The sequence below is a fragment of the Euprymna scolopes genome, chromosome 7 (genome assembly GCF_053919585.1).
Source record: "Euprymna scolopes isolate OS-2025 chromosome 7, ASM5391958v1, whole genome shotgun sequence".
Taxonomy (NCBI): Eukaryota; Metazoa; Mollusca; class Cephalopoda; order Sepiida; family Sepiolidae; genus Euprymna; species Euprymna scolopes.
In genome coordinates this window covers 105,086,906-105,112,136 of record NC_136488.1, presented here as the reverse complement: position 1 = coordinate 105,112,136, position 25,231 = coordinate 105,086,906, and the positions used below count along the sequence as shown (strand labels likewise).

At 32.9% G+C, this 25,231-nt stretch overlaps 1 protein-coding gene across 1 annotated transcript in view; it reads right to left on the bottom strand.

Annotated features, from left to right (window-relative positions):
- The window catches only part of LOC145279873 (uncharacterized), a 266,143-nt gene that overhangs the window by 115,621 nt on the left and 125,291 nt on the right, over positions 1-25,231 (bottom strand). Inside the window, exon 2 of the mRNA XM_080131330.1 lies at positions 7,096-7,152. Within this exon, the coding sequence (XP_079987456.1) occupies positions 7,096-7,152 (57 nt within the window). The remainder of the gene's footprint in view (positions 1-7,095; positions 7,153-25,231) is intronic.

Below are 25,231 nucleotides of genomic sequence, written 5' to 3'. Positions count from 1 at the left end.
AGTAAATACCGCTAAATATGTATCTGTTTTGAAGCAAACAAATTAATACCAAAAACAAATGTCTTGCTGATTAAAAAATAAGTAATTGAATGAATAAAAGTAAGAAATGAGTTTAGGAAAAGTCTTAGCAGACATGGTTGATTTTGTAGGCATGTGAATGTTACACATTTAAAAGAAAATTATGAAACTGATTTTCCTACATTTCATAGAACTAGGAGTGATCATTATTTTGATTGCAAATGTGTAGTAGATAATAGAAAAATATCATGAAAAATGAAACACAAACTGACGATTATGCATGAATAATAATAGAAGGTTTATTTGCGAGAAGTAGATAATCCGGATAAAATGTAATAAATATTAAAATAAGATGAAATGAATGCATAATTTATGGAAACATTGAATGAAGAATGAGTTTAATTGGACGGTGGAACAGATTAGCATGAATGAAGGTTTTGTTACTATGCAATAATATCTAAATGTAAACAGAGAAAAACAATTGACAATGGAAATGTTATATTATTGTCAATACCATGGTATAACAATAACTAATGAAAATTGGTGGTCTGAAACAAATCTTGATTTGTCAATTTAAAGTCTATTTTAACCTTGAAAACCTGACAAAATAATTTTATATATTAAATTACACACATACTTTATGTACATGCATGTGTATTCAGCTAAAATTGAACTTTTCATATTTGATAATTAAAAAAACAACCTTGTGGAAAAATATAAATGTATGTAACTTGTAGATGTTATAATTTTTAATTTTAATATTTTGAACGATCCTCCGCACATTAGCCCAAAAATGTATTTTCTTATTAAAAAGAAATACAATGAATGAGTACGAATCTGAACATTTTCAACTGTGGTAAAATACTGATTTCTTCATGTAAATGGACAAATCAGTCTACATGGAATCGTTCTCCTGAACGACAAAAAGGACATCTACTTTTTGGTTATACCACCATACATGCATCTATCTTGTTGCTATTACTGCTAATCACAAATAATTCTTTCAGTCACCAAACACTCAGATCAAAACAAGATCCTATAATCTCACAGTATTCAAATTTTATTTCAGATAAATTCCCCAAATTTCAATCAAATTCATTCTGTTACCATTATTTTGAACTGAACGTTACAATTACATCTTTTACATCAATTACATCAGTTTTATTTTAATTTGATTAATTTCTTCCCAACATATATTAGTTTTGAAAAAACATTGTTTTTTAAATACTTCTTCAATAAATTTCAAGTGTGAATAATAAAAAAAAAAACAGAAACCGTTTCATATTTAGAAATCCAATTAATTTGAAGCTCTCAATTGCCCCCCCCCCCGATATATCGCGTAACTGAAAGGTAAATGTCTATTTTTTTAATCTTATAATTTGTTTCTTAATTATAAGTTTCATAAGAGATGCAAAAAAAAAAAAAACATACATAGCATGGAGTTTTATTTAAAACACCATATGGACAGCAGAATTTGACACTCAGAAAATACAACTGATTTTCACCAAGAACTCTTACTTGTGTAAAAGTAATAATTTTCGATTCTTTTTCTAAAATCGTTGATTTCATAGACTTGCTTCTATGGTTGCGAAGTCATAGTCGGAGGTTTTGAAAGGAATGAGATTCATAAAAATGCTAAGAAGTGGAGCTGGATTTCTTAATCTCTAAAGAAACAACAAACGGTCTGGATATTGGAAAATTTTAAAATAAGGAGTCGTTGAATATTTCTGAATGCCAGGAGTCAGAATTTTTGAAATCTTCAGAGTTTGGAATTGCACATTAAAATTTCTGACTCCATGATCTTATTTACTACTTCAACTAACTTTAAATGAAAAAAGTTGCAAAAAACTTATGAGCATATGAATAACTTATAAATAATTAAAATAAAATTGAAAATCAGAATGCAATTTTAAAATGAATAAAAATGATTTCATTATAATAATAATAATAAGAAGAAGAAGAATTATTTTTTTTTACATATTTATTTTCCGAAAATGGCATTTTTAAATTTTGAAAGTCTCAGCTTATAATAATAAAAAAAAATACTGAATCATAGTAATTGATTTTATTCATTTTAAAATTGCATTATTTTTGGTTTTCAATTTCTATCTTAACTATTCACACATATTTGAGGTTTCCTAAGATGTGAACATTTAAAATTATAAATAGTTTAAAATAGGAAGTTACTTTTTAAACACTCTATATAAGTATGAAGCTTATATAAATCCACTAAAAGCTATAATTAAAAATGAATAACTTTCTTAGTAAAATAAATTTTATGAGGAAATCTAAGACGATTTCCAAGAGGATCAAATAGAAAAAGTTAATGTGAATGAAGAAATGGAAAAAAGAAAAACAATTATAAAATATCTTTCTTTTCTTAGTTGCCCGCATTCATTGTGGCTTTATTTATCAATTAAACTATTGTACATTTGGATAAAGCACTGAAGACCAGGCTTATAACTGACATGAACAAGTTTTTATAGTAAACAAAGAGACATCTAACCGGTTGTGGGAGGCGTTACCTATGAGATGTGGGTCATCCAACTCTACCAACTTTCATTTTTGTAAATGCAAGTTCCACCAGCCTTACCCCAGGTGCAAATAACAACGTAATTAAATCATGATAAATTAATTTAAATACTAAAAAAAAACAAACAAAAACACCAAAGAACAGCCAGGTTTCAAGTTTTAAAAAATATTTAGGTCATATCAATATTGCGTAATGTTGTCCATGAATATAAAACAAAGCAAACAAAAAAGACAAGATCTATAAGCACATTTTTGTAAAAAAAATCGTCACTAGAATAAGATATACAGAATAATGAATAGACCAACAGATAATTTACAAAATAAAAATAAATAAAACAAAAACATCTGTCGCTTGATCATTTGTTGCCTGAAACCTGCTGCATCTACTCGTAGGCATTCCTACTGCTGGTTACGTCCAGAAAAGAACTCCCAACATATCAACCTAGTAGAACTCGATGCCATCATTAAAGGAATGAACTTGGCAATCCCCTGGAAGATGACCACCTTGCACTTATTCACCGATTCCGCATGTGTTCATAAATGGGTCTTGAATACCCTTACCGGTACGGACTAAAGCTACAAGTGAGATGCTCATCCGATGGCGTCTTGATACAATAATGAAACTGGTGAAGGAATATGCACTGTCGATAGATGTAGTCTTGGTCAAACTTAGCCAAAACAAGGTGGACCAATTGATGAGAGTGCCTCAGCGGTGGCTTGATGCGATTAAGAGAAACACCGAACATGTGCAATCTGTCTGCAATGCATCTGTGAACTCAGTCAGGTTGGACAAGATCAAAATTGTTCACCAACAAATCGATCATCCTGGTGTGAAGTGGACACTTTACTTTGTGAAGCAAATTAACCCTGGGATGAGAACCATTATCAAAGAATGCGAAGAGTGTCAATCGATCGATTCATCACCCATGCACTGGTCAAAGGGGACTTTAAATGTTGACCAAACATGGCATAGGATAGCGATGGATATCACTCAGTACGATGGGGCTCATTTTTTGACACTGATTGACTGCGGCCCCACTCGGTTTGCTGTCTGGCGACACATCACTCAGCAGGATCTAAAATGTATAAACAATCAACTAAAGACTCTTTTCTATGAACGAGGTCCACCGTCGGAGATTCTAATTCTTTTGGAACAGCTTGTTTAAAGCCTTCATGGATGAATAGAGAATCAGACTTCGATTTCGTTGAGCATATGTTCCCTCCAGTAACAGCATCATAGAGCGATGTCATAGAAGTGGTAAAAGGATTGCAGCCAGGAAATGGTGTACCATACCAGAGGCAGTGGTACAACGTTATGCTAAAGGATGACTTGTCCTCCGCAACAGGACCGGCCAATATGGTCCATTGGTACTGCATACGGCTTTAAGGAATTGACAGAATAATGGCACCAATAGAGAATCAACAGCAAACTACCTACAAAATGGGTGATCAAGTGTGGGTAAAACCCCAAACGGACAATGAACTACAAAGTATGGAGTGGGACGTGTAACTGGGAATACCGGTATGCAAAATATATCGGTCAATGGAATGCCACGCCATGTGAGAGACCTGCGACCTATAGTAGGACCGGGCCCACAAATGGCTTGCTCTGACACACCTTCGGACATGGGTGGTGAGAGATTCATAACCATCAATGAGATGCTGGGTGAACGGACACACGGTTTTCATTCGTGATGTTTATATGTTGATGCTGTCTATATCTCTAGATATAATCAAATGATTTGCTTTTTCTCCCCTAGATTCTGCAATTAAACATGTTTTCCACACAACAACCTCATGACTTCAAACAATCTGTTTAAGGAAAAACATTTTTTTTTTTTTACTTAATACAGAAAATTATTACATTCATACTGACTTTCTGCCTCTTCCAAACTTATTTTCCAAAGAGAGAGGAGCGACATCTTTTACAGTATATAATTAATCTCCTCCCACGCAATCAGTCAAATCTGGGGCAGAATTACATAAGTGACACAATTTCAGATCACCGCCATCGAAATAATATCATTGCATTATGATGCCATACGGTAAAAAATATTAATACACATGCTATAATATATATTTAAGCATAATAATATGAAATATTACTACAATTATGGCTATCCATACATTTATATAGTCTGTTCATTTCTTTAGGTAGTGAAATGTATGGATGTCCCATACAGTAATAAACATACATTAATAAACATTAGTCCATGTTATTTAAACGTAACACAATACATTACTACAATTTCTGCTGTACATAGATTTCGTTTATTTCTAGGATGGCAAAAAGATTTTAATAAACCATCACTTTCATAACTACAATTTACATACTTTTCTTCTTACTTTCATACTTTAAAAATTTTATTCAATACTTATCTTTGAAATAGTTTCCTAAATAATATTATACCGAACACAAAAAGCTCAAAATCATTCACTCATGCTCTTAAAACATGGCTGTTGAAAAAACAATAACAAAAAAGCAAAGAAGAAAAAAATTACAACCTTTTCGATTTAGCAATATTATCATTGCTTCACTCAATGAGATGTATGAATGTTAAATCATTCTTTCATATTCCTCCCGGGCAATGCCAGAACATGGGTCATACTAATGTGTGTGTGTGTGTACACACTGGACTGCCAGCTAGTGTGTGTGTATATATATATATATATATATATATATATATATATATATATATATATATATACACACACACTAGCTGGCAGTCCAGTGTGTATGTATATATATATATATATATACATACATACACACACACTAGCTGGTAGTCCGGCGTTACCTGATTGTACAATATGCTTTAAATACGATATTTTAAGTTATGCAGATTGCTTATGTATCATTATAGAATTAATCCTCTATTCATTATTATATATTATGAGGAATAATTTGCCCAGTGGACTAATTTGAAAAAAAAAAAAAAAAAAAAAAAAATTAATATTAATAATATCATCGTTCATCAAATTCCGTCCGTGTTTACAATATCACGTCAGCTGATATTTAGGCTTCACGATGAATGCCCTGGAAAAGTCACTGATTAATGCTTAGTTTTAAAATATGCAAACGAAGAAATGATTTGTGGTGATTTCAAATGGTACCTCTTTTATCGTAAATTGAACTCATAAGAAAAAATCAAAATAAAATGGTGAGGTACACTTTGTCTGGAACAGGGGATCATTCGATCTGTAGTTCAATACCCCACCACTAAGCTATATCTCTAGATTATGATCAATCGTTTTTTTTTTTAAGAAATGATTTGCTGAAATTTTATTATCTCCCTTGCCGGTGTAACATAAAATATTCCCCTGTAAAAATTATTCTTTTTTATCTATAAGAGATAAAAGCTATTTTTAAGATTGGAATTTTTCAATTTTCGAAACTTATGAAATGACTTTCTGTACAAAACATATCTAAGAACTCTGCCAGACATATAAATTAACCTTGTGTGAAATTTGCAAAAGATAGATTCAGCTGTTTCAGAAACTATGAGAAAGGAACTCTCTCTCTGTCTCTCACACACACAAAGTGCCTTTTATATAATATACGTTTACACATATAAAAAAAATTTATCGATCGAGTTATCAAAACACTTTACTGTTATTATGAATTATAATATTTCTCAACAATGTTATATATTTAATGAAGATCGGGTTCATACCTTTCTGAATTATATCCACACTTAATTGAAAGAAACAAATTTGGTAAGATTTCAACTTGGTCAATCCCTTAGATTGTTGTTTTATCATTAGGCCAGTCATACACAAAACATTAATAAACTTTGAGGAACATAAGCTTCAGAACCAATGGTATGTGAATTATTTGAAAATATATAAGCTTTTATATGTTTGGAATTATTGAAAATTATCATCGCAATTTTTAAAATAAAATGAAAATGCATTTTTAAGACTTTACAAAACTATCAATGACTTACTATGAAACTCAGCTCACAAGATGCAATGGAGTGGATTATCATATTGCGGCTGTAGTAACTAATAGTTTGGGGTCTTCTCTGTCAGGACAGATCAGAGATTGCTTTACTCCTTCATTTTCATGGCTAAATAGATTCATTTACAGCAGCATGATTAAAAAATAGCTTGTTAACTGAGTGTATATATTTCTCTTCCTCATGTTGACATCCTAGTCAATCAATTTAAATATTAGGATGGGACTGTAAGTAGATATTAATAAAAGATGTGCCCTTTGAAAAAAGAGAAAATCTGAAAGATAACATTTAAAAACAATTAAAAATTTCTTGGCTTCTTTAATAAGATGGAAAGTGTTGTTTAAAAAAAAGCGAAAAAATAATAAAATGTAGGAAAAACAACAAATAAACTGAAATAGAAAAAAATAATCAAGGAATAATAAAAATATAAATAAAAATATTAAGAAAAAATGAAAAATAGAAAAGAATTAAAAACAATAAAAATTGAAGAAAAATGAAAACCAAGAAAAATAAATGAAATAAATAAAAAATGTAAAGAGAAAAAATATAAAAAGAAGAATGGATGAAAAAGGAAAACAAAACTTACCAGATTTTCGTGAGTGTCATCGATATTGATCAAGCCATGAAACGTTGGACCATGAACCTGAAGGAATTAATGAAATAAATTTAAGGAATTGAGGAAATTTAAATATCAGTCAAAATAAGAAAGGTGGAGGAAATAGATGTTTTTTTTTCTTCTTTTTAACTAATTAGAACTCATCTGTCTCTATATAGAAACAATGAAGTTTGGAGGTTTTTCTTTAACAAAATTATTATAGAAGTAAATGAAGTATACATAAATATACACTGAACTAGTTTAAGTAAAATGCCAAACAGTTCCAGGCCCCAAACCTAATATATTAGACTATAATGTTTCATGCGTGATTGACAAACAGTGTCGAAACCAACATTTTTATCTGACCCCCTCCTTCAAACAAAACATTTCTACATAAAATAATTGGCGATTTTTCTAACTTTTCAATATTATGTGTCTGAGAGATGCTCTTTGTAATAGTACTTGATTCCTGCTGGTTTGATGTGGATGATAAAAGTTTTTAGCGGACATACAAACACAGAAACGACTGAGATTTCTATAATAGAAGATAAAAATCACTTTCATTCTCAAATCATGGTAAATGACTTTCTGTTTCTGAATTTTTTAGATAAGGATTGATTATTTGTATCATTTGGATTCTTCGGACTACGGTTCTCACATTGAGTGGTATTTTCATAAAGTTTCGATCAATGTAAGCCTCTTCAAGTGTATCATGTCAAAGTCTAATTTTTCTGTTGAACTCTGGAACTTACATTGAATTTCGAATGGAACTATTTAATTGATCCACGGGGGTAGCATGTTCTTGTCCCATCAGCTATGATTGGGTAGAAATCCTAAGTAATTTGCAATTTTCGTATTTTGGAGTGTCATCCACATTGAGTATTTTAGCATTAACCTTGAAAAAAAGTGTCATTTTACAACTGAATTTTACCAAGTCCTTTATCCACTATGCCACAAGTCTTTATGGACAATTCTAGTATGAATTTCAGGAGTTTTAATTCAATAGAATTGGAAATTAATTAGGACTCCTACCCAATCATGGTTGGCAGAACAAGAGCATGCTACCTCGTGGATTGATACAGCTGAAGAAGGTTGGAGGTTACATTGACCGGAATGTTGTGAAAATAACACTCAAGATGATAACAGTAGTCTGAATAATCCAAAGAATATGAGCGTCAAGCGATTTTTCTAGTACTTAAATGCGCCTCCAGATATTTTTAATCAATTTTATTGGAAAAAATAAAATAGCAAAGTGAAGGAAGTCATATAAAAAGACAAGATATTACATCTATATACCATCTGAATGTTTGTCTAAGGTGACATTAAATCTGGATACGGTAGGCATCATGACGCGAGTTGTATGCTCAGTCTGTCAAGTCCAAAGTAGCTGAGCAGCGGCTTGCTTCCCAAAAGTCTTGGCAAATAACAAACAGGATCCTGAATAGAAGTGTGTACTCTATTCTAACCATCATCAATAGACCTGGGGTAATCTCATCAGCATCAAACAAAGCCAAACACTTTGCCAAGAACTCTGCAGCTAATTCTACCCTATGCAATCAGGGCCTCCAACCTCCCGTATTTCCTCCTGTATCTGAAAACACACTATGCGACATACAGGTATCTGTGTGTGATGTTGCCAAGCTAATCAAAAATCTCAATCCAGTAAAGCAACTGGCCCTTACGGCATTCCTATTATAGTGCTCAAAAAGCTTCATTCAGAACTAGCTCCCATACTTACAAAGCTGTTTAAGCATTGTCTTAAGAAGAATTGCTTTCCAACATCTTGGAAAACCTCATCAGTATGTCCCGTATTCAAAAAGTCAGGTGATCGGTCATCTCCCTCTCAATACAGAAGAATCAACCTCCTGTGTGTCATGAGTAAGTTGCTGGAATCTGTGTTAAATAGAGTAGTAGTCAACCACCTCAGCAAAAATAACCTCCTCAGTGACATGCAATATGATTTCCAGTCTGCTAGATCTACAGCCAATGTGCTAACAGCTATATCTCATAGGATTAGTAAATCTCTTGACAGAGGTTTCCTTTTTATAGGGGAATTACTCTTGACGTATCAAAGGCCTTTGATAGGGTATGGCATAAAGGTCTACACCACAAGATCTCCAGCTACGATATAATTGGAAATGTCTTCATTATTAAACCATTTTTCTCTGAAGGTTCATAAGAGTAGTTGTTGATGGGCAGAAATCAGAAGCTCACAGTATTAATGCTTGAGTCCCTCAGGGGTCAACCCTGGATCCAACTCTATTCCTGATCTACATCAATGATCTCCCAGATCACATACTAAGATCATTCGTAGACATTTATGCTGATGACACTACCATCTATGGCAACACTTCAAAGGCCATAAACGACCAAGTTCTCTCTGATTCTCTCTTTTCTGATCTTGAACACGTGGTGCAATGGGGAAAGAGATGGCTGGTTAATTTTAATGTATCTAAAACGAAGCTTCTATCTTTACATCATCAACACACTGATCCCCATCTGGCATCAATTGAAACGAATGGCTTTCGTCTTGAGGAGGCTCCATGTTTCGACAAGCTTTCAGGTCTGACATTTACTCCTGATCAGAGATGGAACACGTACATCAATTCCATTGCCAGGGCTGCTGGGAAAATATGGGATCGTTCTACTCCTCCTGTAGATATCTCACTGCTGATGCAATTCTCTACCTGTATAAGAGCCAAGTACATCCAAGGATGGAGTACTGTTGCCACATCTGGGCAGGAGCTGCTAGAAAGACCTTATTCTGCCTTGACAGAGTTCAAAATAGACTTCGTAACCTAGTGGGGGATGCCCTTTTCTCTTTCCTGCAAACTCTTTTGCACAGAAGAGACGTTGCAAGCTTGTCTCTGCTTCATCCTTATTTTCATGGTAAGTGCTCGTCTGAGCTCCAATCTATGCCCCCCCCTGGCCTGACTTCCATGAAAAACACTAGTCTATCTGAAACCACTATCAATAATTTCCCTCACTCTTTATCTGTGCCTAAACCTGAACATAGATTCCATGAACAAAGCTTCTTTCTTAGACCTGCACGCCTGTGGAACTGTCGTTCAGCTTTCCTGCTTTCCAACTGACTACAATATGGTCATCTTCAAGTCCAACGTGAACAAGTTCTTGATGATCCGTTCCCCTTAAGTAATTCAATTTACCAAATTTCCACTACTAACGATTACTACAACATTTTGCCATTGACTATTTGACTACTGTACACTTATTAACCCTTATCCTCGAGTGGTCTCCAGGCCTTGATAAGTGGTGACTCCTTTGTAAAAAAAAAAAAAAAAAGATCTCCTCTGGCAGGCTCATCCAGGGAGCAGAAACACGGACAATGTCTGGTTCAAATTCTGCATAAGTAGCAAATTTCCAATGAGCAAATTTAAAATATGAAAAATATTTTCTGCATAAAATAAAAATTTGAAGACATATTCAATATGGAGATCAACTCTGTGTTGAGATAATACTCTCGGCTACTTACGCATGCGTGTACTTAGTCAACTTCTTGAGATACGTTATCCAAATCTGAGGTAGTTACCGAAATTACTAACCATTGGGAAGAGGAGGAGGGGTTTCTATTTAAATTGTTTCGTGAGCAAACTGTTTTGTACTCACCTGACTTTGGCTATACGAAATTCTGGCAGATAATTTATTCCAAGAAATCATTGTTCTTTAACAGAACAAAGATTTTAAAATGTTATTAAGTCTCCTATTTCCCATCAGAAATTAAGTTTTAGATATACAGGGTGACCCCCCCCCCCAAAAAAAAAAACAAAAAAACAAAATCAGGCCTCTACTCTAATTAGGCCTCGTTTCTTAGTGTTTTGTCCGAATGAAATGAAACTTTAGTCATAACTAGTTTATTATATTCAAAACATCACATCAAAACACTAAGGTCTTTGGCCTTTTTTTCTCCGTTCTACAGCATATGTTCTAGATGGCCTCCATTTAGCTCTTGTTTTTTGGGGTCACCTTGTAGTTTTTTTTAAAAAATTTATTTCTATATATTTATCTTTTACTTTTGTATATCATTTTTTATCATTTGCTTAAATAAATTGTTTAATTAATATACACGGTTGTTGTTCCTTCTCTTTAAAAACTGTCATTTCAATTCAACTAAGCACACTTTCTATTGATCTCATGTGATAATTTAATTGTTTTTTGAGTTCCCACAGTTTGAGTACTGCGCTTTCTAAAATTGATTCATATAGTCTAAAATGCGTTGAAAAACTTTTTCTATTGTAGAACAAAAAATAAAAAGTAATCAATGTTAATGTTTTGCTATTAGAGCTCACAGGAAGTGCGAGGTCGATATTTGACCTGCAAAAATAACCTCTGATGACCCCAAGAGAGATAATATATAATACACAGAATGAGTGTTTTGTGTAGACTGTACTGATGAGATAAACAGTTAAGGATTTCATTTTTTCCAGTTAAGTCAAACTTGTCCCTGATATAAGATTAAAATGGAGGGAGAAGTGTCTGCTCTTTCCACCCCTCGGCTTGCCACAATGACAGCAACACTCACACTCTTTCATTCAAGTTTATATATATATAACAGAGTTATCTTGTCAGGTCTTAAAAGTTCGATGAACCTAAATAGAATTAAAATTGACAAATCAAACTTTGATTCTTATAAGCCAATTTTCACATGTTATTATTGTACTAATAATTGTGCTAATATAATTCGATACATTTTATTTAAGCAATTATGTAGTCTTGCCTAAACAATTGTAAAAATGAAACCCTTTTTCAATTATAACCGAAAAAAAAAAAAAAATCAAAACTGTCAAATTGTCATATTCTTTTCTTTTTTTTTTATTGGAGTACTAGCAGTTCAGCCTGGCTTTGTTTGGGCCCTAATCTTATGTGCATATATATAAGTTTGACTCATGTCCAGGTAACCTACATCTAAAATTTCAAGTGTTTAGACCCAAAATTGGTTTGGTCGAGTCAGCAATGGTTAACTCTTTCAACTTTGACCTCTTGGCAGCCAAATTTTGTTTTAATTAAATTATCAAAATTACGAAAATAGATTAAAATAAAATTAATTTTCTGCCTTGATTAAAACTATTTAATACAATTTTTCAGACACGCTTTCTAAACATATATATATATATATATATATATATATATATATATATATATATATATATATATATACATACACATTTTTTTTTACTTATCTTCACTCCAAACAAGGCATACTGCCACTTGGAAGTAGGGGGCTACTAATTGGGATCATCCCTAAGAAAGATTAACAAGATGTTGGTTTACGTTTCATTTGAACTTCTGCATATCAGTACAGTTAGGGAAGCAGATAGCAGGAAGGGATTTCCAAAATCTAGCTGTTCTAGGGAAGAAGCTATTATAGTAGAAAGCTTTCTGGCATTTAGGGACCTCAACAGTGAATGGGTGTGATTTTGCTGCTAAACGGGTTTGTCGAGGATATGTATGTCGAGGGGGCACAAGTTCAGGGAGTTCATCAGAAGACATTTCATTAAATTACTTGTAAAACAGGCACAGAGATGCAATATTGCGGCGATGGGACAGTGGTTGAAGCCTAGTTGACAAAAGTGGGACCTATTAAATTGGAGACCCTTTTTTGGACCCCATCCAAGAGGGAGAGACTAGCGGTAGATACATCAGCCCAGATGTGGCAATAATCTCCCTGCATGGGCGAATGGTGGCTTTGTAGAGGTACAGAATAATCTCAGATGCGAGTAGTTTTCTAGCACTACAGAGGGAGCCCACCTTCCTTGCAGCAGCCTTTGCAATGTCCTCAATGTATTTGTTCCAGTTTAGATTTCCTGTGAATGTTGAAGGAAGAATTCTCAGGTGGGGAGTTATTTGTCACGGATATTGGTGGTTGGAGAGGCTTCTTGTAATTGTTAAAGGATAGTAGTTTAGTCTTACTAGCATTAAATGTTACCATTCATTTACGGACCTATTCCACTACGGTCTGGAGGCCATTTTCTAAGGATTTAGCAACTGTCTTAGATTTGCGTACATCCGCCCTTCCCTCATGAATATTATAGAGCATTGTATTATCAGTAAAAACCCATCTCGAACACAATATTATCAGGGAGGTCATTAATGAATATCAGGAATAATAGTGGTCCTGAGGCACTCCAGCATTAATGTTATGCTGCTTGAATGAACGTCCATCAATGATAACCTGGATGGTCCTATTGTCTAAGAAGGATATAATTATATTTAGTATTTGTCCAGTTATACTGTATGATTTAATTTTAATTCATGCCAGGCTTCATGGCAGGCTTTGTTATGAATTAGGTTTGCAATTACTCATGCTAACAACTAGGGTTGAGACAGAGGATCATGGGGATAGGTATGGTCAAGGTTAAGACAAGAAAATTTAGAATATCTACTTGAATGTAGAAACTTAACCAGATTTGTAAAAATATACAATGAAAAATTTCCCCAAGAAATATCATGTATAAGTTCTAGATCTGATGACCTCAGAGGAAGATTAAACCTGGAACTATCTATAGAGTACAGTGATTTGTAATTGGTTTTCGTTTCACTTTGGCATCATCCTGGTAACAAAAGGATGCTGATGCATCTGTTCTTCACAATTTTGTATCTTTCCAGAGCGGCTGGTTTTTCTCTCCAATGCTAAACTGATTTCTTATCTAATCTTGCTACAGTTAAAAGCATGTAAATAGTCATTTGTCATCTACATTGGATGAAGAAAGCATATAGAAATGAGGACAGGCGGAAGAACAATTTTAGACTTGCATTAATTTCAGCCAAAATTCATTTGCAAAAACCTTTATAAATCTTTTGGGAAACAAACTTTAAGTAGATAAAAGACATTAAAAAAAATCAAATTTAAACTAAGATTAAATAAAAAAAATCAAATTTAAACTAAGATTAAATAAAAAAAATCAAATTTAAACTAAGATTAAATAAAAAAATACTCAAAATCAGTGAATAATATTTTAAGCATAGAAACATTTCGTCAAAGGAAAATACTACCAAAATATTTGGAATAACAAGATATATTCATTATGTGGAAGAATGTTATTCACTGACCTAATTCCTAAAATTGAACAATAATTATCCCTCCTCTTTCCGCTGCCAAAGAGGTTATGTTTTAGTTAGCATTTAGTTGTCTGTTAGTAATTTCTCATAAGTACTAATTGGTTCTTAATGAAAGTTTTACCAAACTACAAATGATGAAATATGAGAACTGTTGGACTTGTTTTTTCCTTTCACTGGTTTTGGAGATTTTATCAAGATTCCAACTAAAATTGAACGAGACGGTGAATTGTTTACCTTTCCTCCAATAACGGTATATGACCAAGTTGTTTTCCTCCAATAATGGTATATGACCAAGTTGTTTTCCTCCAATAATGGTATATGACCAAGCTGTTTTCCTCCAATAATGGTATATGACCAAGCTGTTTTCCTCCAATAATGGTATATGACCAAGTTGTTTTCCTCCAATAATGGTATATGACCAAGTTGTTTTCCTCCAATAATGGTATATGACCAAGTTGTTTTCCTCCAATAATGGTATATGACCAAGTTGTTTTCCTCCAATAATGGTATATGACAAAGTTGTTTTCCTCCAATAATGGTATATGACCAAGTTGTTTTCCTCCAATAATGGTATATGACCAAGTTGTTTTCCTCCAATAATGGTATATGACCAAGTTGTTTTCCTCCAATAATGGTATATGACGAAGCTGTTTTCCTCCAATAATGGTATATGACCAAATTGTTTTCCTCCAATAATGGTATATGACCAAGTTGTTTTCCTCCAATAATGGTATATGACCAAGTTGTTTTCCTCCAATAATGGTATATGACCAAGTTGTTTTCCTCCAATAATGGTATATGACCAAGTTGTTTTCCTCCAATAATGGTATATGACCAAGTTGTTTTCCTCCAATAATGGTATATGACCAAGTTGTTTTCCTCCAATAAGGGTATATGACAAAGTTGTTTTCCTCCAATAATGGTATATGACCAAGTTGTTTTCCTCCAATAATGGTATATGACCAAGTTGTTTTCCTCCAATAATGGTATATGACCAAGTTGTTTTCCTCCAATAATGGTATATGACAAAGCTGTTTTCCTCCAATAATGGTATATGACCAAGTTGTAGAAAGTAAAATTACAGCTGGAAGACTGTTATTGCTACCATTGCATGTTTTGAGGTTTTTTTTTTCCTTTTTGTTTTGAGTGTTTTTTTCTTCTTTTTTGTTGGATCTCAGCTTGAGCAGATGTGCTCAACACGGTCAGTGTTGAGACTGCTGGGGAGGGGGTGCTCATTCCTTTCCTGGATATGTTGAACAATCAAGGCCCATTGATGTTATTTCCAGAAATATGCATGTGTGAACTGACAGATTTTCTTTTTAAAAAGCTTATATTCCAAGCCGACAAACACCTGCAATACTAATGTTTGAAGGAGGATGAGGAAGAAGAGATCAGCACCAGCATCAGCAACAACAGACAAGAGCCGAGTACATTGGCTATATTTTATCTATGCTACACAAAAATTGCTATGTCTATATTTTTATATACATTTTTGTTTAGTGTTTGCTTATGGGTTGTGAAGACAAAATTTCAATTAATTAAGGCATACAAAAACTTAAAAATGGTGTTCAGCATTATAAGGAGAGGATCATTGCTAATGAAGCAATCCAGTGAAAAGACTAGCGTCCTCCCCTACCTGTGTGTAATACCCCTACCCATTTTAACGTATGAGGCCCATCACAACAACTAAGTTTGGAAATTCACACAGATAATTTGTTTATAATGGTGAAGGATTTGTGCAGAAACAACCACACTTTTTGGTACAATTGCTAATCTCAGTCAGTGCAATGGCTGCCATAGGAGAGAGCAGACAGTAGACCTCAGGTTTCATAGCAGAGTTTTTCCTGTCTGCACGTTTTAATGAAAACTGAGAATGCACCTCTCCCAGTAGATTAAATGCGCCTCCAGATATCAACCTGTGAATTTTTACGTCCTGATGCAATAGTCAACAAAAAGGAAACTTCAGTCACGTTCCATCAATTTATTCTTTCATATTGCATAATAAAGTGGGTTTGCAAAGATCATTTATTTATCTATAGTTAAGATTACCACCCTATATATCTACTTAGATTATGATATCTTATGTGGAATTTCAGCTTGGTAATTTTTAAACGATTTAGAAACTGATTCTGTAATCTTTCTAACTTTTATGATTTGCAAGAACTGCTACAAAATACACCCACACACACCCCTATTCCCACACATTCTCCTACACACACACACACACACACACACACACACACACACACACACACACACACACACACACACACAATGTTATTTTAGTGTCCATTTTCGTCAATTATATCAGTTGTTACAATTAGTTCATCTAAGATGTCATCCAAGTGTAACGTGGACCAGTGCAAACTTTGCGATAAAGCCAGGCTTATCTTGGAGACATTATTAAATGAAGCCTTTCCAATTATTGTCAATTCTCAACTGCTATCTCTAAAGCAGTAAACAAAGAATTCACTTTTAGACTGATGATAGCTTCCGTTCATTTTTCTTAAAAATTCCAATAACTTACATATTTGCTTTTCATGACCTATCAGCTAGAAAATTTCAAATCTGATTAAAAAGATTTTGTTTGTTCAAAATTTAACCCAAAAGCACACTTGTTATCTCGATTTACATACAACAGGGATATGGAATTGGCACCACAAACCTTTCATTCTCATCATGATTTCTTATTTATGTTATCCCTGACTTGAGAGCTGATCTCTTCAACCCATGACTAATAAAATTAAAATTGAACAAGAAAAACTGCTCAGTTATGTTTTTCAGAGATGTGAATGGCCGATGGCAAAAACATCTGAAATTGATATTTCATACGCCCCTCACCGCCCTTTTTTTGAGCAATTATCTCCCAACATTTTTGCTATGGGAGATAAATTCTATGTAGATTTCTTTTCTTTTTTTTTTTTAACGAGGTTTGGGGAATTTTCACGTTATGTTAAAAAGTTATAGTAAAACACATACACACACGATTATTTACAGCTACTACAAACCGTAGGTCAAAATGGCAAGATCCCTTAAAAAGTTTTTTTCTTAACTCTAAAAACCTTAACTGATTGTTTTAAAAATTTATCGGTATAGAAATCAGACATTTTTATATAAACAAAAGAAACAGATGTAAGTGGAAATTCACGCTTCTTTTGAATTATAAAAAAAATTTTTTTTTTAAATGGAATTCCGTTTTCCTGAATTACAAAAATGTGGAGGTCATACATCCACAAATTCTATAATGGTTACTAGTTTTCCCAGATTTGCCCGGAAGTCTTTCTCATTTTGCAATAAGATTTTTTCAATCTCCAAAAAATCAACAGCCAGTTTGAATATTAGAAAACTTTAAAATATCGAGTCAGAGCTGAAGTTGGATATTTTGGAATTCTAAGAATCAGAATCTTTGAAATCTTACCAGTTGGAGTTAAACCTTATACCCTCGGAGTCCACAACCCTGATTGAAACCTTGGCCATGTTAAGGTACGCAGTGTGTGTGTGTGTGTGTGTGTGTGTGTGTGTGTGTGTGTGTGTGTGTGTGTGCTTCAAACTGGTGTCGTTTCCTGCATTTGTGTGTATCTTGGTTCCCCTTTTTTGTTTTCTATTGTAAACAGTCCACTGAAGATACCCTCTAACCTTTACTACATTTTCTTTATACTTTCATAGCTTGACATAAGTGGAATTTTTCACCCACTTGACCTACTCAAAAACCAGAGCGGGGGGGGGGGCTTTGTTATACAAAAAGGAGAAAGAGAAATTCAACTAACAAAAGCTTACTCCTTTCACTCCACAAAGGCAAATATGGAAACTAAAAAAAAAAACGGAGTAATCATCTCTTTTCTTTCTAATATATAAAGTAAAGCCAGTTTTTTTAATCATTTCTTTGCCATCGATAGTTTTCTTCCTCCAAAATCAATATTTGATTCTGGTTAATCAGTTTTTCTTTGGGATCATTGCTGCATGCTGTTAAAAAGAATAACATGTAATTCGATTGAATCTACCCAGAAAATATGTTTTATGGGTCAAAATTATTTTCAAATGTCTACACATTTTCTTTTTAAAACAGATGTAACTCTTCTCGTTCATACAGAGTTACTTTCCTTTAATTGGAACAAAAAATAATATTTTGGGGATGGGGAGGGGGGAAAATAAATGGGTATAATTAAAAAAAATGAAATTAAAAAATTGCAAGTAATATTCTAGCGAGCAATGATGAGTAGACATACCTGGATCATAATTTAATAATTCAAAGTTTGAGTAAGAGTTTCTTGGGTTATTCTCCTGGACAATGGATACAATTTTATCAAACTCACACTTGACTTTGTGTCTAACCGCTTGAAAGGAAGGTAAATAAAATATTCATCTAAAATAAAGGGAGATAACGTCATGTGGTTAAAAACACAGATTGATGACCTGGGTGTTCCAAGTTTGAATCCAGTTTTCTACAAAACAAAACAAAAAAAATCACTCGCACTTAGGATGTTGGCAACCTTCTCATGGTCCCTCCTAAGTACTCTATGTCTTTCTAGAAAAAATTCTGGCTAGAAAAATACTAGAAAAACCAATGCCAACAATAGAATCTTCACATTCATACGATACGATGATGATGATGATGATGATGATGATGATGATGATGATGATGATGATGATCTGAAATAAAGTTTAAACTTTCCTGAGGTGCTTTAGCAGAGAGAGTACTGAACTGGAGTTTAAAAATAAGTCCCAGCTTCAAAGGGGTTTTATTTTCCGACAGCACCTTCCTATTGTACTAAAATGAAAAGGTTAGAGCTAATTTGAGAGTTACACTAGTTCCATTGAGACTACAATGAACTAACACATACCATATGCTAGTTTCATGGAGAAGTGAAGAAAACACCAGCTAAATTGAAATCAAGACACAGATGTTTCAAGTTCAGTATTTAGTCAATCTAATCTAAGAAAAGACGAAAAACATTTTACTCTATAAATAGAGCTAAGAAGCTTCCCAGACCCCTAAAAAAAATTATAATTGCGATCACAGACACACCCAAGAAGGCATCTTTTGGGGTTACGCCGAACATCTGGCAAATGTTAAATATACAACTTGAGAATTCTAAGAGATTGAAGGCCGGCCATTAAAAAATTGGTTGAGCTTCGAACTCAGCTTGAAGCACTTTCTTATGTAGAAACACTGAAGAGCTGTGATACAGCTAAATGTCTGTGGGTGACCGTAATATATATATATATATATATATTATACTAGCTTTCCCTACCTGGCGTTGCTTGGGAGTGCAATTTTGGCTGATGGTAAATTCTTAATCTGAGTATCTAGATCTCACTGTAGTAAGTCTACGTCGATAGTGTAATGGTTAAAATGCTAACCTGCTTGTTGTCAAAACACTAGGTTTTGTTGTCTCACTGATGATACAATGATGGAACAGCTGTTTGTGGATGATTATATATGTATAAGATAAAGCATAAAGTTACATTATCAAGTCAATAAGAGTTATAGATAAAAGGAATAAGAAACCTCTTTAGGCCATGGCATTTCGAAGCTAAATGCTTTTCGCCAGAAGAGGAGAAAAAGCCAGCATTGAACAAAAGTAAAGTTGAAAATACAACACCGACTTTGAAAACATCCAGATTAGAAATGAAAACATTTTGGAAATTAAAATTGGAAAAAATTATATTATAGGAGCAATATCATGGGAGTAAAACAAGGGACAGAAAAGAACAATAAACGCTAAAAGAATATACAAAACAATATATACGAAAATGAAATACTAAAAAAATTTTTTTTTAATTTTATAAAATCAGTAAAAAATTATTTTTAAACTCTTTAAAAATTCTTTTAAAAAATTTCAAAAATCAAAAAATAATTTAAGATTAAAAAAACTTACAATAAAGTTCTGATAAAAAATTAAATCATAAAATAAAAATAAAGCGGGACAAATTAAGTACAAAAAAGTAAGAAAAGAAGGAAAAAAGTAAGAGAAGGAAAAAGGAAAATAAGAAAATTAAAAAGTAAATAAACAAGTTCTTGGAATGGTAATTAGGTGCACTCCAGGATAAAATGAGTTGGAAGTTAATATTCAGTGTACTCGCATGCACAATAGTCCACAAGAAATATTTCAATCTCTGTAACGAATCTGAAAAGGCACCAAAGAAGTAATCCGAAGAAGTAATCCGAAGAAGTAATCCAGATCTTGGCTTCTGAACAGTGAAATTCTCATGGAAGAAACGTGTATCAGCATTCTTTGTGCATAAAATATATCTTCATGCATATCAAAAGGTTTTGAAAGAATTTCAAAGCAGTGCAGTATTAGTCCAAAAAAAGGTTTCAAGTACAATGTAGATATTAAGGCGTCCAGTTTAATAGAAAGAAGCAATAAAAAGAGAGTGAAACTCTATCTATAATTTCCAAAAAAAGCTGATAAATATAAAATCATAGAAAGAACTCGCAAAGATTGAGTGAAAAATCAGGAAATAATTAAGGTCTGGTGTAGACGAGAAAAATGTAAATGAGTAACTGGCAGTCTCGAAAATAGAGGCAAAATTAAATGAGAGAAAATACACACGCACACTGATTATAGATGCAATAAATTAAGAATTATAATCTATTTCCATTTATTGATTTTATTGTTGATGCAAAAATGTTTTTCCCTCCAAATTTATTACACACATAACAGAGGGTCAAATATTCTGTTTGAAAATTGATATGATTTAATTTCTGTCACAGTAAATTTGTTGCTACTTCTGAAAATATTTTCAACATTATAACTGGTTTACATCAGAAAACAAACAAAGCATGAATCAGTGGAGAGCTGAGAAACTTGATCACACCCACCAGGTCAACCTTAGATATGAAATCACAATTGGCTAATTATTTTGTGAAACCTTGCCCAGTGTTGCCATGCATGGTCCGTCATTGAAGTTGCACATCAAAGAAGAAGTGGGCTCAACCAGAATGAATGCTGCAACAACATACTAAAAGGTGCAGTTCTGTATTATACCTAGGAGAGGATCGATAAATGAGACCCCTTAAGTCAAAGTGAACTTGGGAGCAGTGACAAGTCTGAGGTAACTCCACATCCAACAAAGCTACTAAATTGAGATCTCACTATTGGATACTTTACTGATAAAAAACACTTAAGAAATATAGAAGCCTTATGTACTTAATAGGTATGTAGTAAATACTTATGTTTGGTAACATAAGTATTTACTGCTCAATAGAAACTCAATAAAAACAATAATATCAATAGTAAAAAAAAGAATTCTTGAAACAAAGAATTCTTACAAATTAAAATAACGTTTTGTTTCTAGCAAGGCAAGAAATGACAGCAAATAACTCAACATGTGTAACTGAAGGAATTTCAATTTCAGGAATTTAGCGATAAAAGTATTTTAATCATCTTTTTTTTTTGTTGGTTTTTAGTTGAGGATTTGATAAACATCTTCTTTACATTAAATTCTTACTTTAAAAGAAAACTTGAGCCAACTTCTAAGGCAGACTTGGTAAGCAGATATTTACAGACCTAACAAAACAAGAAATTATGGTAAGAGAATGCCGATGGAAGATTTCAGAGGAATCAGAGTTGGGAATCCAATTTTTTTTTTTTAAGAAGTCTGCAATTTCACAAGAGTTGGGAGTCAGAGTTCCTGTTAACCTACTTCCCCAAGTCCACCTCTGAGGTCAGAGTATGACATGAAGCTACATCTGATATTGAGGCCCCAATTCAGAAATTTGAGTGAATGTACAGCTACCCCTTAAATGACATGATTCCTAGATCCACTATAACCCCAGAGTAGTAGCGTCCATCAGATTTCCATTATTGTTTTCTTTTTTTGATCTTGTCTTATGCATGAGGTTAGCTGTTTCATGAACGACTTCCAGCTGTTCGTGTCTGTTGCTATTTCGTTTGTGCCAACGTCCAGGATTAGGTTGCTATCAACTAATCCCAAGACAAGTTGCCTACCATGTGACTTTGTACCATCGATGTCAATATGAACACACTTTGGAACATTTTGGATGACTTGTGGAAAGTGACATGGACATTTTGGATGACTTGTGGAAAGTGACATGGACATACCAGTTGAGACATTGTTATGCAACATACTTTTCCATGGAGTCCGGTAGAATGAGATGGGTATGGTTCTCCGTCTGATGTACTGCAGCTAGAACTGTATCATTCTTTTTGTCGCTAACCACATTTTGTAGTCATACAAGAATACAAGTAAGATAGGGGTGTTGAATGCTGCCATTCTAGCACATGAGATCTCCGCATTTTATAAAACTTATCATCAGCCGCTTGAAGATTCTTGAAGATATATGCCATCTAAGAATTGTATCAATTTGCCCAGTAGAATTTTTAAAGAATGAAAATATGTTATATATATGTTATATATATATATATATATATATATATATAGATAAGAATGAAAATGTTATATATATCTATAAGAATGAAAATATGCTATATATATATATATATATATATATATATATATATATATAAGAATGAAAATATGTTATATATATATATATAAGAATGAAAATATGTCATATATATATATATATAAGAATGAAAATATGTTATATATATATATATATATATATATATATATATAAGAATGAAAATATGTTATATATATATATATATATAAGAATGAAAATATGTTATATATATATATATATATATATATATATATATATAAGAATGAAAATATATTATAAGAATGAAAATATGTTTATATATATATATATATATATATATATATATATATATATATATATATATATAAGAATGAAAATATGTAGGTCAAAATGCTATACATATTACTTATACCTGTCCTGGGGCGGATATTCTTCTAATTATTATATTTAATCATCATTTTTTAAAAATGTATATTTATAGTCTAATTAGAAATATATATTTAATGATCTATGAAGTTCAAAAGGTTGGTGACCGTTGTCCTAAACTACCCACCACTTTCACATATGTAAGAAAAAGAAAGAAAAAATTCACTCTATTCTGAAATATATCCAGACTGATTTGCTAGTTTTACAAAACGCAAAAGAAAGTAAGAAGTTATCCGCGATGCAGAAGAACATGTTAGAAAATATTGGCACCTCTTCAAACCTTTTGGCAGAAATTCTGGTGGATAGCTGCACATGATGATACTCATTCAACATTAGGACCCAAATTTATGTGAGCGAGTAAAGAGGAGCTGGGGGAGGGGGAGATAATGCTAAGCTACAATTGGATGGACTGATCACATGATAAGGGAAAATACTTTTAAATAATGAGCCCCTATTTACTTGACTTTCCATGAGGGCAGGACTAGACACAAGGTCATTTTTTATGTAGGAGATATACAGCTGACTGGATGAGAGTAAAATAAAAATTCTATAAGTCAAGAAGGATTTCACCTTTTTTGACTGAGGACAAAACAAATATTAAATTTTGATCCTACCCCAAATGCCAAGAAGTTCATCAGTTGTCATAATAAGATGCGTGTGTGTAAAAATAAAGTTAGAACCAGTGATTTTCCATTTTAAGTGGAGAATGGAAAATTCCATTAAAAGTTAGAGTTAGGATTACATGTAGAGGAAGAACAGGGAGTCATTACTTTAACGTTAATTAAATACAATATTAGATAAAATATAAATAAAAATGAATCCTTAAATATTGAAATTTCTTTAAATGTGTTCAACTCATTTCATTTTCATTTGTTCCCCATCAAACACCACATCACACATACTTTCAAAAAGAGTTGAGGAAAATGGACTTAAAAGAGGAATAAGAGGAGGTCACCTTTCAATCTCGAAAGATATTGGATACTTTCTGTAAATGTGTCGGCACACTATAGCGGTGCACGAGTTGCAAAATCTGCAATCACATCTCTCCCGAACCAACATTGCTTGAACCCAGAAACAGTGTGAGCTGGCAAGAAGAGGCATGTAGTAGAGCATTTTTGCACTGGCACTCTTAAAGAGTATTGGTATCAGTCTGAACAGAGAAGCAACTCACATGTACGGCATCTGCAAATGATGCTCAAGATCAAACTTTTTAACCTCTAGACATCTAGTATTTATTTTCTTCCCACTGCTGGTTGAAAGGTAGGGGAAACCACACCAAGAGGGTACTATCATGTTTATTAATATAGAAAGAAGATTAGTTTTAGAGAAAGGTTAGAAAGTGGAGAGATTTTGCTCTGCTTTGACTTGACCCGTCATTAATTATTTGTAGTTAAGACCTTAAAAAACTCCAAAAACATTTGAAAAAATGTCTCTTGTTTTAACAGACATTGTGAAGGCATTACGTTGTGTAAAACATAGCCATGAACAGACTCAAGTTATCTGTAATAGCCTTCCCCAACACACAAGAGGAGCTAATGTTTTGGAGGATGCACCTCCTCGGACATGCTGAACTATAACTTGCGAAGAAAAAAATGGATCTGGTGTTCCAAGACAGTTCCTAGTTTGTAAGATTGTTAAGTATGGATCTTCAATTGATATGACACCTAACAACCATTAAAGATCTCATCATTGACGATAAAATGGATTTCAGACAATGTCTTTTTTTCCGATAATTATGAAGAGTGACACGTCATTATCTAATTTCAATAGACTGCGACTATCACTATCAGAGTTGGGGAGTCGAATAGAGAGGAACAAAAAAAAAGCAGCAGATGTCAACAGCGATTCCAAAAGAAAATTCCAACTCTTAATTTTCAAACTGACTACAGTTCTGTTTCTAACTCGAGTACTTATTTAAAAAAAAAAAAAAAAAAGACAAACTAAAATCATGAATAAAACCATTTTAATTAACAATAGAATTTGCATTAATCCTGCTATATTATTTTTATTATGATTATGATTATTACAATACAGTTTCCATGCATTGGCCAATCTTAATCTCTTAATGGAATTAAAAAGTGAAAAGATTTATATCTTTTCAAAATTAGATTAATATTTGTTTTGTCCAATTGATTAATCAAATGAGTTCAAAGAATTGTATTTCCAGCCAAGAGATATTTTTCTCAACACGTCTACTGAGGTTTATTGGTT